At 45.7% G+C, this 13,712-nt stretch overlaps 1 protein-coding gene across 3 annotated transcripts; it reads right to left on the bottom strand.

Annotated features, from left to right (window-relative positions):
* Positions 1-3,442: 3,442 nt before the first annotated feature.
* Positions 3,443-13,652, bottom strand: BAG5 (BAG cochaperone 5). Of its 3 annotated transcripts, none has more exons than XM_054972706.1 (2): positions 13,566-13,652; positions 3,443-8,435 (listed from the first exon to the last, which is right to left on the bottom strand). In XM_054972706.1, the coding sequence occupies exon 2, from the start codon at positions 8,405-8,407 to the stop codon at positions 7,055-7,057; it is 1,353 nt and encodes a 450-aa protein (XP_054828681.1). In that variant the 5' UTR covers positions 8,408-8,435; positions 13,566-13,652; the 3' UTR covers positions 3,443-7,054. The 3 variants fall into 3 exon arrangements, with proteins under 3 accessions (XP_054828681.1, XP_054828682.1, XP_054828683.1); XM_054972707.1 differs by lacking the exon at positions 13,566-13,652 and adding an exon at positions 13,490-13,559; XM_054972708.1 differs by lacking the exon at positions 13,566-13,652 and adding an exon at positions 12,854-12,938.
* Positions 13,653-13,712: the final 60 nt, after the last annotated feature.

The following is a 13,712-nucleotide window of genomic DNA, read 5'->3' as shown; positions in this document are numbered from 1 at the left end:
CAGTGTCCAACATAACACAATAGCAAAAGCTGCAGGTTGTTAGTTTAACCTGGGGCTTAGCCTCAGAATCCATTTGGGGAACCCTACCTTTGCCTGAAAACTGTGAATGAATTACTTTAGGCATGTATAGTGTCCATTTCCTACAGATCTGGATTAGAGCTTCTGATTCACAGGGTGTGTCTTCCATACAGGCAAAATTCTCCAGTAAGACTCTTTTTAGAGATTAAGTACAAGGAAACCGTCCTTGTGGAATCTCGCTCCTCCGGAACCATTCTTCTTTAAACATGTACATATCACACAATGATGGGCCTATGTCTTGGGAAAGTAGCTTTATTTCCATTTGTTCTTTGCCAACATACTCCCTGGTCTTCTTGAATATACCAAACAGAAACCTAGATTTCTAAATCTGAAAAGGAGAATGGCCTAAGGCAGGAAATACAAACAGAATCCTCCCTAAAGTGACAAAAATTTTGATAACCATTTGTCCTTCTTCAGTGTCACTGAGAGTATGTCTGCACAGCAATGCATACCTGTTTTTTGTGTTCCCATAGAGGCACTTGGCCAAGGAATTTCTGCCCAGCCCCCTTACTGCACTTCTTCCGTCTTATTATTTCCCGCCCACACTGCCTTGAATGGACACTGCATTATTGTCAAGGCAGAGATGGCATCACTGCTGACACGGCACTTTTGTGCGTGCATTATGAAGGTTTCCATATCTGTACCTTCTCAGAATCAGTATGGTCAAAGTTAAATGGACATATTCTAAACAAACATTAAGATAACATTAAGATTCATAGGTATTACTGAGGAAACCATCAGTGCAAAAACAGTTTTGACGAAGAACAAACATTGATGGAAGTTTATTACTGATGACCAAAAACCGGCAAGTGATATTGCGCAGGAGAGTGTCAAAACAAAACGGTTCAAGGTCTGAACAGCAGCAAAACTTGCACGTGGAAACACCTTGGAATTCTGGTGTCTGAAACACATTATAACCAAACGGGTAGCCATGTTAGTCTGTCTGTAGCAGTAGAAAAGCAAGAGTCCAGTCACACCTGTAAGACAACAAAATTTGTAGTAAGGTATAAGCTTTCGTGAGTCACAGTATCTGAAGAAGTGAGTTGTGACTCACAAAATCTCATAGCCTACAACAAATTTTGTTAGTCTTACAGGTGCTACTGGCCTCTCATATCCAAATACCCATAATCAAACCTCAATGGTGCCACCCCCCAAAAGGAAAAGTAAATTTGGTAGAAGTGACTTAGAAAGGCAAAGCCAGAGAGGGAGAAGAGAATTGGTGCTTATTCCTTTCTGCCATTTTTACCCCCAATCACTCCATGAAGGGAGAAGCGTTAAACACACATTGGCCAAATGTATTCTCTACTCTGTTCACTCTTTTTTGGGTTGCAGGGTGGGAAGAAGAGGGTGTCAAGGTCTAGGTATGCCAATTTATGCACAGCACATAGTTAGGCCTGGAGGCGGAAAAACCTATGCACATACTCAAAAGTCAGTTCCATTTAAATCCTTGTGACTTACTTCCTTATACATGCATCAGATAAAACTAGGTTTAGCACTTTATGTTGAAAGGACTATAAGCAAAAAAAGGAGAGACTAATTTTTGTTTGCCAGGCCCAGACCGTCTCAGAAATATATTAAGCTTTGGTTAGCCATCAACTGCTTAATGTCTACACCGAGCTACAGTGCTATACTAATACACTAGACACTTCACCATTTTATTTCAAATAAGAGCATCACAGTTTCCCCCCGTGGGCCCCATGTTTTCTGAGGCTGCAGACACCTTTGGAATTTTCAGAGGATGAATCTTGTTATGATTGTGAAATAAAGGATGCCTTGATTTATACTCTGTGGAACCTCTGATCTCAGAGAAAAATGCTTTAGCCTGGGACCAAGCAACGGAATGCTGGATTTCAGGTGAAAAGGAACTGGTCCCTCTTTATGGGGAAAGAACAAAAACACATTTGCTCATCTGCCAGGAAGAAGCATGATAGATCATTTTTAGGATATCCTGCTCTAAGAATATTAAATATGGAGAACGTGCTCCTGATTATGATCAGGTAAAGGGAATGGTGGGAAGCATGTGGAGTCAAACCCCATTTAAGGATCCGTCAAGACAGGAATGCTCCCGGCTGGGAGAAAAAGAGTTTAAAAGTTTCACATACCCTGTGAAAGCACTGGGGAGAAACGGAGTGAAACCTGCCTTGACCAGCAGTTGTCTCAAAGTTCCAGATTTGCTTCTGCCACTTGCACAGACAGAAATTTCAAGGTACAACCAGTGACTGGAACAACCTAAGGATTTGGGGTATAAGCTTTCAGGAGTCAAAGCTCCCTTTTCTAGAATCTGAAGAAGGGAGCTCTGACTCTCCAAAGCTTACACCCCAAAAATCTTGGTCTCTACGGTGCCACTGGACTCCAATTCTGCTGTTCTACTGCAGACCAACACAGCTACCTACCTGAACCTGGATTAGCTATATGCTTCTGGTTTTGTTTCACTTGTTTCTTTAACACTACTACTAATGTTTTGATACGAGTTTCCTATGCTCCTGTACTCCTAGGAAAAACAGAAGCACATTAGCAAATAAGGCTTTCTGAAGAATTCATACTGTGTCCGAAAGTTCTCACCCAGGCACCTGGCGGTTTAATCCATGCGCAGACCAAATGACCTTACTGGGCAGAGGGATAGCAGACAAAGGGAGAGAGGGGGGCTGTGCAGGTAGTATTCACATGCAGGCCACTGCTGTCAGTGCCTCAAAGGAGGGCACTTCTGAGCAGTGGCAAGTCCTACAGCACATGACAGGAGGGAATGAAGCGAGTGAACTCCCTCCCCACAAGCAGCTCCCCCATCACCTCTGATACTCAAGGGCAAAGACAGAAAGGAGGGGCGGTGGTGATTATTACAAGCCCCACCCCAAAATGGCTGCCATGGAGGCAGAGCCAGACCCAGAACAGCCGCCGCCTTAATTTGCAAAAGAATCACAGAAGGGGAAAAAGAAATGAAGAAAGCCCAAAGGGAGAAAGACGGGGTGGTAAAAAAAGAAACAAAGGATAGCTGGAAGGGGAAATGGAACCCCAATTCTGGCTGCTTACCAGTCTTCCTAATCCTCCAATGGCTGCAGCTGCTATTGCAGTGGTGGCAAACCCTTTCATTTGAATAATGGCAGCCAATAACAAGACCTGTCTTATAATGGCCCTGCCCACTTTTTGAAATGTTCAGTGGGCACCAGGGGAAGTACCGCCGGGCACCACATTGGGGAAGCCTGTTATTATCCTTTAGGAAAACAGAAATGAAACTTTTAACAGAAACCCTTTTTTTTTTGGCAGGAGAAAAAAAAAATCTCGCTTTCACCCCAATAAGTTTAAGATAAAGGAAGCTTAAACTCACAATGAATTATCAAGAAGAAAGCATGAAAATGCTTTATTAAACAGTATTTAACGTCGTATTCGAACACAAGAAGCCAACAGTATACATAAAAATAAGTTGATACACACATTCTGAAAAGGAAGATTTGCGTCCATTAAACAGCACAACCCGTACTGCTTTTGAGTGCTGCCGGCACTTAAGTGCAGGGCGGGGGGCGGGGGGAATTTCTCTTTGATGGTTTGTAGATCTCAGCAAAAGGACAGTTAAACCAGACCAACTGGAGGAAAGACCACTGACCACGGATGCTGGCAAGAGTATCAGAACAAGGTTGCTTTGGACCAACCCTGCTCCTAAAGGATACAATCATAATCAGAAAAACATGAATATCATGATGCTTAACGACTCAGCAAAATTACGTCCATTTGTTTTTCTTCTGACAATGTCTTGGCACTGTGCGCGCGCCAACACACACACACGGGTTTAAATTAACAAAATGCAGACTCTGAATTGGTCCAGTGTCGAGTGAGTCAACAGCAGGAAATGTTTTCAGCCCACTGCAATGAAAAGCACGCAAGGAGCACACGTCCTAGTCCGTTTGCTTATTAAATAGAAAAAAAACACATTCTTAAAAAAATCACAACACAAGGATTTATTAAAATCCACGTACCGGTCTACCTTTTTTTGTTTGTGTGTGGTCTAGCTTATTTAATTGAGTTCAGCATTTTCATTCATGCATTGTCTTGATACTGTATCAAGGATCTCAGGATTAGTATTGCACATTAAACTTACGAGCAGATGATTGTAAAAGCGTAACTATTTTTCAACAGGTCCCAAAGCAACAGCATCTAACCCTTATCACACCATCCTTATGCATTTGCTCTGTGAAATGTATAGCTCTGACGGGAAGCTTGAGGAACAAACCTTAGAACATCCCCAAAATAATGGCAGCCGACAGTAATTGCTATAGAAATAGCAACATTTCCATGACATGGGGAATATATGAACATTTTACAGGGGTTTACGGAAACAGAAAGAAGAAATCGCTGGGGGAAAGTGTTCTCTATCAATTTGTTATTGAAACATTAGCAATATATTATTCAGTTACTGTTTTCACACATACATACAACACCACACACAGACCTAGGGGCTCCTTATGCAATATGAAAGCTGAAATATACATATGGAACCCTGAATAAGGGCTTCCCTACTGAACATAAATTCAAAAGCAAGGGTCAAGGGAAACACAGAATGCAGCCCTAGAAAGCAATCAAGGAAAGAATCCAAGTCACACAGAAACTCTGTATGAGCCATATGGAACTGCGTGTGCACACATACTTCCTATGAGCCATACGTGTGCACAATGTCATAGCGGCTAAAGAAAACCTGACTAACAGTGAAATATTTCAATTATTCATAAACTGATAGCGAGACCAGAACTCAACATAAAAAGGTAGATATACTATTTTTAAAACAAGCAGGGAAGGTTACAAGACAGACACTAATGATGAAGTGGTCAGTTAGTCAGTCTGTTATACAGTAATGGGTTCTATTTAGCTTAGACAAAAACCAAATCTATAATTTTGACAAGAGATCTGCCAGGCAGATACCTTTGACAAAAGGAATAGTTTAAAAGTCAACATTTTGAACAAGTTCTTTAGCAACCTCAAAAAAAGCATTTTCAAAATAAAGACAGCCAACACATTTTTCTTCCGGGTGAGAAAGTGAGGCACAGAAAAAGTACGAGCGATTTGGGCCATGGTCAGAGAGTCACTGAGTCCAATGCCAACAGAACTCTGGCCTCTCAAGTCTTTGTCTTAAACTCAACTATCTGGACCTCCACTGCTTGCTAATATGAGAATTATATATTCCTGTAAAAAACAAAAAGGTAAAATTCTTCTGAGACATACTACCCCTGAATAGTAAGAAGTGATCCCATGGGCAGGAGACACTTTACCAAGAAGTAGCAAGAGGCCAACTCTAAAACAGCCATAGCTATATATGTGCCATAAATTCAAGTGTCACCTAAAAGGCACTTGTTTCCTAAAGAGAAGCTTGGTTTCTTCTAATCATGTATTAAAACTTCATATACAGATGTGAATGCAATATCTGAAAGCGGCTGTGTTGGTAATTCTTTACAAGTCAGTTCTCCTTGCATACTAAAAATTACTACTCAAGTAAGCTTTTTTTTTTTACAATTTATGTAAATTTTCTGCAGGTTTCAGCATACACTAAAAAAAAAGCTTTGCAAAACTATGCTGGTTTCTGTTTTCCCAAACCTGCAAGTAAATAGGGAAACGCACAATCTAGACTGGTGTATTTTTATTGATCTGAACACGTACGCTTAATTAGCTGCTGGGTTCTTCTAAAGGTGAGAGAAAGAGGAAAAACCACCGTTTCCCCTTTGCTGCTGAGAAATGGTACATGTGACCTACTCAAGACTGGTAATACAATAGACAGCAATACACCAATTAAAAAAAGAAGACCTCACTGTTCAGGCTGCTTGAAAGACCAAAAACTATTAAGGAGGGGGAGGGGATTCAGTATATCTAGACACACGAAAAGGGAATACATGCTGCATTCATACATCTCCAAGGGAATGTTCAAAGGAACTTGTAGCCTAAAAATGATTTGGAGCACAGAAGTATCTTGGCAAGATCATGATCAATGGTTCTGGGTTAAGTTAGGGAGTAAAGCGCTTGCTCGAGCTCCTACTGTCAGAAAGAGACAACGACCTGATCCAGGGGGGGGGGGGATGTAACAGTTGATAAGGTACCAAACAGCAAGTGATTTCACACATCAAAGTTAAACCAAAACATCTCCACGGCCAGCAGAAGCTAATTTTTGAAGATTTGAAGACTTTAGTATAGTATTTCAATACTAGCTATTTTCCCCCAGTTTAAGCTATGATATTCCACTTTTTAAAGTATCACAGTTCCTTCATTCCAGCGTTCTACAGGAAAACTCCTTCCTAAATGGCTAATCTGAATCCGTGTTAAGTGCAGACTCACTGGACTACTTCAGGGTATGTGGCGGGCAGGTTGCAGCGTCACTCCACACACCAAAGTTAGTACCACGCAGTCCTACAGCAATCTGCCAAAATCTTCCCATAACCCTTCAAACCTTTAGGTGAGAGATAAGCAAGATTAAACCAAACACCAAAAAAGAAAGCCGTGAGCAATTTGCATTTAATCCTTTGGATTGCGGCAGCGCATCTAAGCATCTCCAAACATTCCGTCAAACCAACAGCAAGGTCGATGCTGGCTTACGGCGAAAAATTTAGCTCCTGGTATTCTCTTCATTATTTGCACCTTGACCAAACAGTAAAGAAAACACCTCTGACCGGCTTGCATTCGCTCATTGTGCAGAAGAATTCTCTACACAGGATGGTTTGGGCTAAATACCAGAGCAGGACAATGTAACAGCTCTTCATGACAGAAGACGCGAGCTACATATCCCAGGGGAGATAAAGCTGTGACCAAAACTGTAATACAAATAGCAAGCGGACTACTGCCATTGCCTGGCTGAGACAGCATGAGACAACTGCTGCATAGCCCAATCCGACACTTCCGCAGCCCCAGCAAATAACAACTTTTGATTTTGTCAGAAGATTGGTTGGGACGAAGTGCAAAAAAAAAAAAAATAGGCTGGAATGTCTAGCACAAGGCCTCAGCTATTTTAGTATTCCCATTCATCCGTTTTCATATCTAGATAGTACAGAATATTCTGCGCAAGCTTCACCGCCTGTTTCCTGGCTGCTTTGGAGCGCTCGTCTCCTTGTGGGTCTATGGCATCGAGGGCCAGGAGCTGCTTAGTGAGGAGTTCCTCCAGTCTCATGTAGTTCTTGTCCGTTCTGTTTCCATCAAAAGACAGCACCTCCTGGAGAATCTGGGACAGCGTCCCGAGGATGTCCCAGACGGCTTTGTGTGACGGAGGTTCTACTTCCGCTTGCTCCACAAAGGCCTGCCGCCTGACGAGTGCTTCTTTCAGGTCGATGTACGTGATGAGGGTTTGCACTTCTATCACCACTCGCCTTCTGGCTTCTCGGATGCACGGGTTCTTGCCAGGACTTACTTCATCCAATTGGGCAATTAACCCCTGCAGCTCTGTCTTGCACTTCAAGTACAAGTCTGCAGCTCTCTCTACTTTCAAAAGGGAGGAATGCATCTCTTTCACTTTCTTGCGGATTTCCTCTATCTTTAGAATGCACCTGTTTTGCGCCAGGTCATAGGCATAAGTGGAATCAGCTTCTTCTTCAAGATCTAAGTATTTTTGCAGTTTATTGATCTCTTCCACAACTTCTTTGCGATAGTTCCTTATTTCTGGGCGGCCACATACGTCTAAGGCATCCAGATCAGCAATCAGGCCTGTCAGCACACAAGACAGATGCCTGCAGGTCTCGTTGTTGTTTACTCCCATTAGAACAGCAATAAGAGTCCCTTTTGCTTTGTTTACATCACACATGACAGAATTAATCTTAGCGACAGAAGGATGTGCATCAGTGGACAGCGGCAAGGACGGCTGCTGCTTCGCACAGTTATCTATGATCTCTTGAACGGCACAGACTTTGGTCAGAGTGCGGTACCTGGCTTTTCGAAGGGAGGCTTTCCCTCCCGTTTTCACCTGAGTAAGCCTAAAGATGATATCCTGAATACCCTCATCGAATTCCTCAGTTATGCAGTTGCCTCCTTTGTAAAAAGCTGTGATCTCATGTTCCACCAACGCTTGAGCTTCTTTAAATATGGACTCTATCTCTAGCCTCTGGGGGTGGTTTGCATTCTGCTCCAATTCTTTCAGCAGCCTCTCTGTTTCCTGGGCAGCTCGCTTTCTGGCTTGCTGAACATCCCCTCTGCCTTCCGCGTCCACAGAATCTATTTCAAAGAGCTGTTTGGTTAAAGTCCTCTCTAGTTTCTTGTAAGCTCTGTCACCAGACAGACCACTGAAGGCTGCAACTTGTGGTTCGATCTCTTTGACTTCCTTCTGTATCTCTTGTAACCTTTTGATGGAGGGATGTTGATTACCCATATCCATTCTTTTCCTTCATCCAGTTTCAGCAGAGCTAAAATTAATGCAAAATACATAGTTATGAAGTTTCAAACACACACACACACACCCAGCTTCGAGCAATATTTCTAAAACTCAGTTTTCTATCCTGTAAAAATTTAACATTTAAAAAATATAACTACCACATAGTGGTGGCTATAGCTATCCCTGTATCATGAGATAGATATTCTCTTAGAACAGCGATGATCGTTTTTACCTCATCTTTCTGTTAAAGGGCTCAGGGCACTATACACAACTCAAACCTGTTTTATCCTCACAACAATACTACAAGGAGCTTTAGGCTAAGAATGGGTGAGTGGCTCAAGAACTTCATGGCACAGTGGGAATTTGAACAAAAATCTCTGACCACAGCCTGACACTCTAACCACCATTCCACATTGGCTCACTTCAAGGGCAGCACATTAACTTAAATGAGATGACAGAACCAAGCCGTTTGGAAGACTACAACATTTCTGACCTTCTGGAGAAGTACCTTAAAGTGCTAGTCCAACCCAGAAGTGGGTCACATTCTAACTTTAGATGACTTGCACTGATTGTACCATCATTTTCTTCTTATGGTTTTTCAGTCATAAGAAAAACCAAAAAGGATTAGCAGAAGCAAGGGCGGAGAAAGACCTCTATGCCTTTAACTGCTGTGTAGATGAAGGTTTAAGAGGCGCACCTTTTCTCACTCCTGTACACCTGCCAAACTTCCCTCTTCTAGACAAACTGCTGAAACACAGTGGCCCCCGTGTCCTCCTTTGCATCTAGTCATTCTAGAGAGAAAGGAGAAGTACACCCAGAAATTACTGTAAACAGGGCCTTGCATTGTTGGTCGGGCCCTGAAGCAGGCACTCTGGCAAAGTGAGCTCTGACTCACAATAGCCTATGGTGGAATAAGCTTTGTTGGTCTTTCAAGAACCATTGAACTGTTATTCTGTCCGTGTCTCCCCCCCCCCCAGATTGCTAGAGGTTTTTAACCAGTGGAACACACTAATAAACTGGCCCTGCGTATGTTTTCCCAAAGATAAGTGCCACTTTGATCACTCAGTGGGTTTTACTTCCAAGGCAGGCTGCAAAGAGCATTGTCTTCAAGACATCGCAGGCGAGCCAAGTGGCTGATGAGAGGCGCCGTTGTGCCATCTGCTTCCCTCAGCTCATATTCCTGTGGTGCCAGAAAGAGGCAAGCACCGCAAGGAAAGCAGAAGGCCTTTCTCATTCCCCCCTCAGGCTAGAGATCACACAGGGATAATGCAACCCTGGCTTCAGCTGCCAACTTCAGCAAGATTTGAGTCTCAAAAGCTTCTACCCTGAAAATCTCTAAGGTGCCACTGGATTCAAACCCTGCTATTTTACTGCAAACCAACACAGCCACCCACCTAAAACGAACTGCAATCTTCCTTAGACACCCACTCCCCTAAGTTGGCAAAACCAAAATGTGCCTTTGAGCCCCATATGACTTAAACCATGCAATCCTAAAAAGATCCAGAGCAGTTAGCCATCTTAGTCTGTAGTTGCCAAAGAGTAAAGAGTCTAGCAGGACCTTTAAGACTAACCAACTTTATTGTAGCATAAGCTTTTGAGAACCACAGCTCTCTTCGTCAGATGAGAGAACTGTGGTTCTCGAAAGCTTATGCTACAATAAAGTTGGTTAGTCTTAAAGGTGCTACTGGACTCTTTACTATTTTGCAACCCTAGGAAAATGCTGTACGCCACTTTGCATCCCCACTAGTAAGAAAAGTAGGGTATAAATAACTAACAATAAAATAAACCATTAGCAGCAGATTTACATGAGAAAATGATGTAAGGTCAAGTTCTGAGGAATTTCAAAACCGTTGCACAACAGCAGAGAACCAATGTCTCCAACCACTGACAAGGAGAGCTGTGGTTCTCAAAAGCTTATGCTACAATAAAGATGGTTAGTCTTAAAGGTCCTACTGGACTCTACTACCCTAAAAAGAGCTACTCCTGTCTAAGCCCATTGAATAAAAATTGCTAGAGTTTTTTTTAAACCAGTGGAATACACTACCAGGCTAGCCGCGTGTATGTTTTCAGTCTAGACCCAATGAAAATGGAAATCAATGGGCTTAGGCTGGAATAACTCAATTTAGGATTGCACTGTAACCTCATGGAAAGCGGCAATACCCCTTCGGGTCTCCCCTCCGCCGATCGCCCTCTTCCTCCTCAGCGCCCTAAACCGCGTCCCCACAATCGGGGAGGCGCCTCGCCGCCCCTACCTCAGCGAGAAGCCCCTTGGGGGAAGCGAGTCCCGGCGCTTAGAGCTTGATCCCCCGCCCCCTCTAGCGACCCTACATCCCTGCAGGAAGGAAGCCGGGAACCAGCTCCGAGCTCGGGCCGCTTCCCCCCGAGGCGGAGCGCGCCAGCAGCCTGCCTCCCCGGCCGCCTCTCTCCCGCCAGTGACTTCACAATGCCCCGGCGATCTAATTCCGCCCTTCACTGCCGCTTCTCAGCCCACAGGCCGCGGCGGCGGAGCGGCTGAGGGGGGCGGGTAGGAGCCAGGAAAGCCCGGCGCCTTCCCCTTTTCTAGGCCTAGGCCGGCCTCTAGGCCGGTCGCTCCATTCCCTGTCCCAAAAGCGTTGCCATGGCTACCCCGTCACACTAGCGCCATTCGGCGGGTTTCCCTCAACGCAGGCCCGACTCTCCCCCCAATCAATTCCCACAATGGGCGCCCCCGCCCCTCCGCCTGCCCTTATCCTCACGGCTGCAATATAGCTAGCCCAGTATCTGCCCGCCCTCGCCGGTAATACCCCACCCCGCACCATAAAACTCTGCTCCTTCCGAGCACTTTTATTTTATTAACTTCGTTTATATTCCGCTTTTCTCCCCAGTGGGGACCCAAGGCGGCTTACATCATTCTCCATCTTATCCTCACAACAACCCTATGAGGCAGGTAAGGGTTAGGCTGAGTGTGTGTGACTGTGTCCCAAAATCACCCAGCTTTCATGGCAGAGTGGGGAGTCACATATCTGGTTCTCCCATCTCCTAGTCCGACATTTAACCACGCACAGCCCTACAGCTGTGCGCCAGTTTTCAAGAGGGGCTTTACACCTTGCTTAGCCTAGGGTTGCCAGCTCCAAGTTGAGAAATTCCTGGAGATGGGGGGGGGGGGGTTGAAACCTGGAGAAAGTGGGGTTTGGGCAGGGAAAGAACCTCGGCATGGCATAATTCCATAGAGTCCACCCCCAAAAGTAGCCATTTTCTCCAGGTGAACTGACCTCTGTGGCCTGGAGACCAGTTGTAATTCCGGGAGATCTCCAGCCACTACCTGGAGGCTGGCAACCCTAGCTTAGCCCCATAACTCTCACCCCCTCACAAGAGGCCTTATAAAGGTTGCCAATTCCAGGTTGGGAAATTCCTGGAGATTTTGAGGGTGGAACGTGAGACAGGTGGGTTTGAGGAAGGGGAAAGACCTCAGCAGGTTATAGTGCCATACAGTCCAATCATTTTCCTCCAGGATCTCTGTAGTCTGGAGATCAGTTGGAATTCCGAGAGATTTCCAGGCCCCTACCTGTCGGTTTGTAACCCTAATTTGAGCCTTGGGACAGTGTGGCAACTGGTAGGGAAGGGACGGGAACCTCTTTGTGGATGTGTGCCTGCGCATACACACATACGAAACATCTCCCCTGTTTGCAAGCATCCAATTGCTCCAAGAATGCCTGTTGTGTAGGGTTGCTAACTCTGGGTTGGGAAATTCCTGGAGATTTGGGTGTAGAGCTCAGGGAGGGAAGGGTTTGGGGAGGCAGTCCAGCGGGTACAATGCCATAGAGCCCACTCTCCAAAGCAGCCGTTTTTCTCCCGGAGATCCGTCGGAATTCCAGGGGATCTCCAGGCCCCACCTGGAGGTCGGCAACCCTACTTCCCAAGTGGCCCGAGAAGGTCCTTGAGCCCCCCCCCCATGCCCACTTCAAACTCCCCGCGAACCTAACAAATCCAGCAGCCGCTATGCAAACTAATGAGATCTCTTTCAGCATCAGCTTGGGTGAGCCAGAGCTCGTTTCTTGGGACGCAGCGGCGTGTTCATTATCCCCGGGCGGCTCGGGGCAATCTACAAAGCCTCTGCCGAAGTGCACTCCGGCTCGCCAAAGCTTCTGCGGGAATTCCATTTCGCTCCTCTTTAAAGGCGCTGCTGGAGGAACGCGGCTCGCCCTTTGGCATTTTTAGCGTGGTGCGCGCACGCATTTCCCCAACAAACACCTCCAAGTCAATCAGGGCGGGGGAAGAGCAGAGACGCACAAAGCCACGGCAGGAAATTAACCGCTGCGGAGCACAGGAATCTGCTCTTGCTTAGAGCTCAGAAGCCTAGCCTCCCCGTCTGAAGTTAAACCCATCCTCCCAAATTACGATAAAATCCCCTTTATCATTCCTCCTAGTTAATCCACGCATAAGAAACCTCCTTTAAAACCCCGTTTTTACCTTCCAGTTTTCTCATCCAGGATAGTACTTCTACACCCCAGGAACACCACAAGAACCCCTGCGCATTATGTGCCGTCAAACTGCCTCCGACTTATGGCGATCCTATGAAGGAAAGATCTCCTAAACGCCTTACGCCTTGCTCACATCTTGCTCTCTCGTGTTGGGTCTTCCTCTTTCCCTACTGCCTTCCTAGCATTACTGTCTTTTCGTTGAGTTTTGTCTTCTCATGAGCAAAACTGGGGTCCAGCAACTATTCTTCCAGATGTTCCTTAAGGTGCTATTGGACCCGAATCCTGCTCCTCTACTGCGGACTAACAGGGCTATCTACCGGCAATTGCCTTCTCAGGAAAACTCTTAACACTCCACAGCCTTTAAACCCACTACGCTTCCTGCACTCTGTACTCCTACCTTGCGCCCCCTCCAACCCCTCTCCATTTTTACTCCGCTTTCAGAAGCACCGCCACACACTACCGCTCAGCCATGAGTCTCCAGCCTCCGCCCGCCCTTCTTCGCCTTTCTAAGCCCATCATCGCATCCAGGGAGCAGCTCCTGCCTCCATTCTGCAAGCTGCACACTCCCCCCACCCCGAACAGCCTCCTCGACTACACCTTGCCCCGGAATAACTACCACCAACACCTCGCAAGACTTTTCTTCCAAGTCCGGACAACAGCCGAGCCGTCCTCCGCATCCACGCTTTCGTCTCCAGACTTACCACGGGCAGAACGAGCCCTGCTCTCGGTCCTTAAGCCGCCTGGGTTCCTTGCCCCAATGCGCGTGCGTACTGCGCTCCGGCTGAATTCCCCCCCCTTGCTCTTTAAAGGCTGCGGAAGAAAAACTTCCACTGGTTGTTTGACAGCCT

The sequence above is a fragment of the Eublepharis macularius genome, chromosome 2, assembly GCF_028583425.1.
Source record: "Eublepharis macularius isolate TG4126 chromosome 2, MPM_Emac_v1.0, whole genome shotgun sequence".
In the NCBI taxonomy this organism is placed as follows: Eukaryota; Metazoa; Chordata; class Lepidosauria; order Squamata; family Eublepharidae; genus Eublepharis; species Eublepharis macularius.
This window is presented reverse-complemented; position numbering and strand designations above follow the sequence as displayed.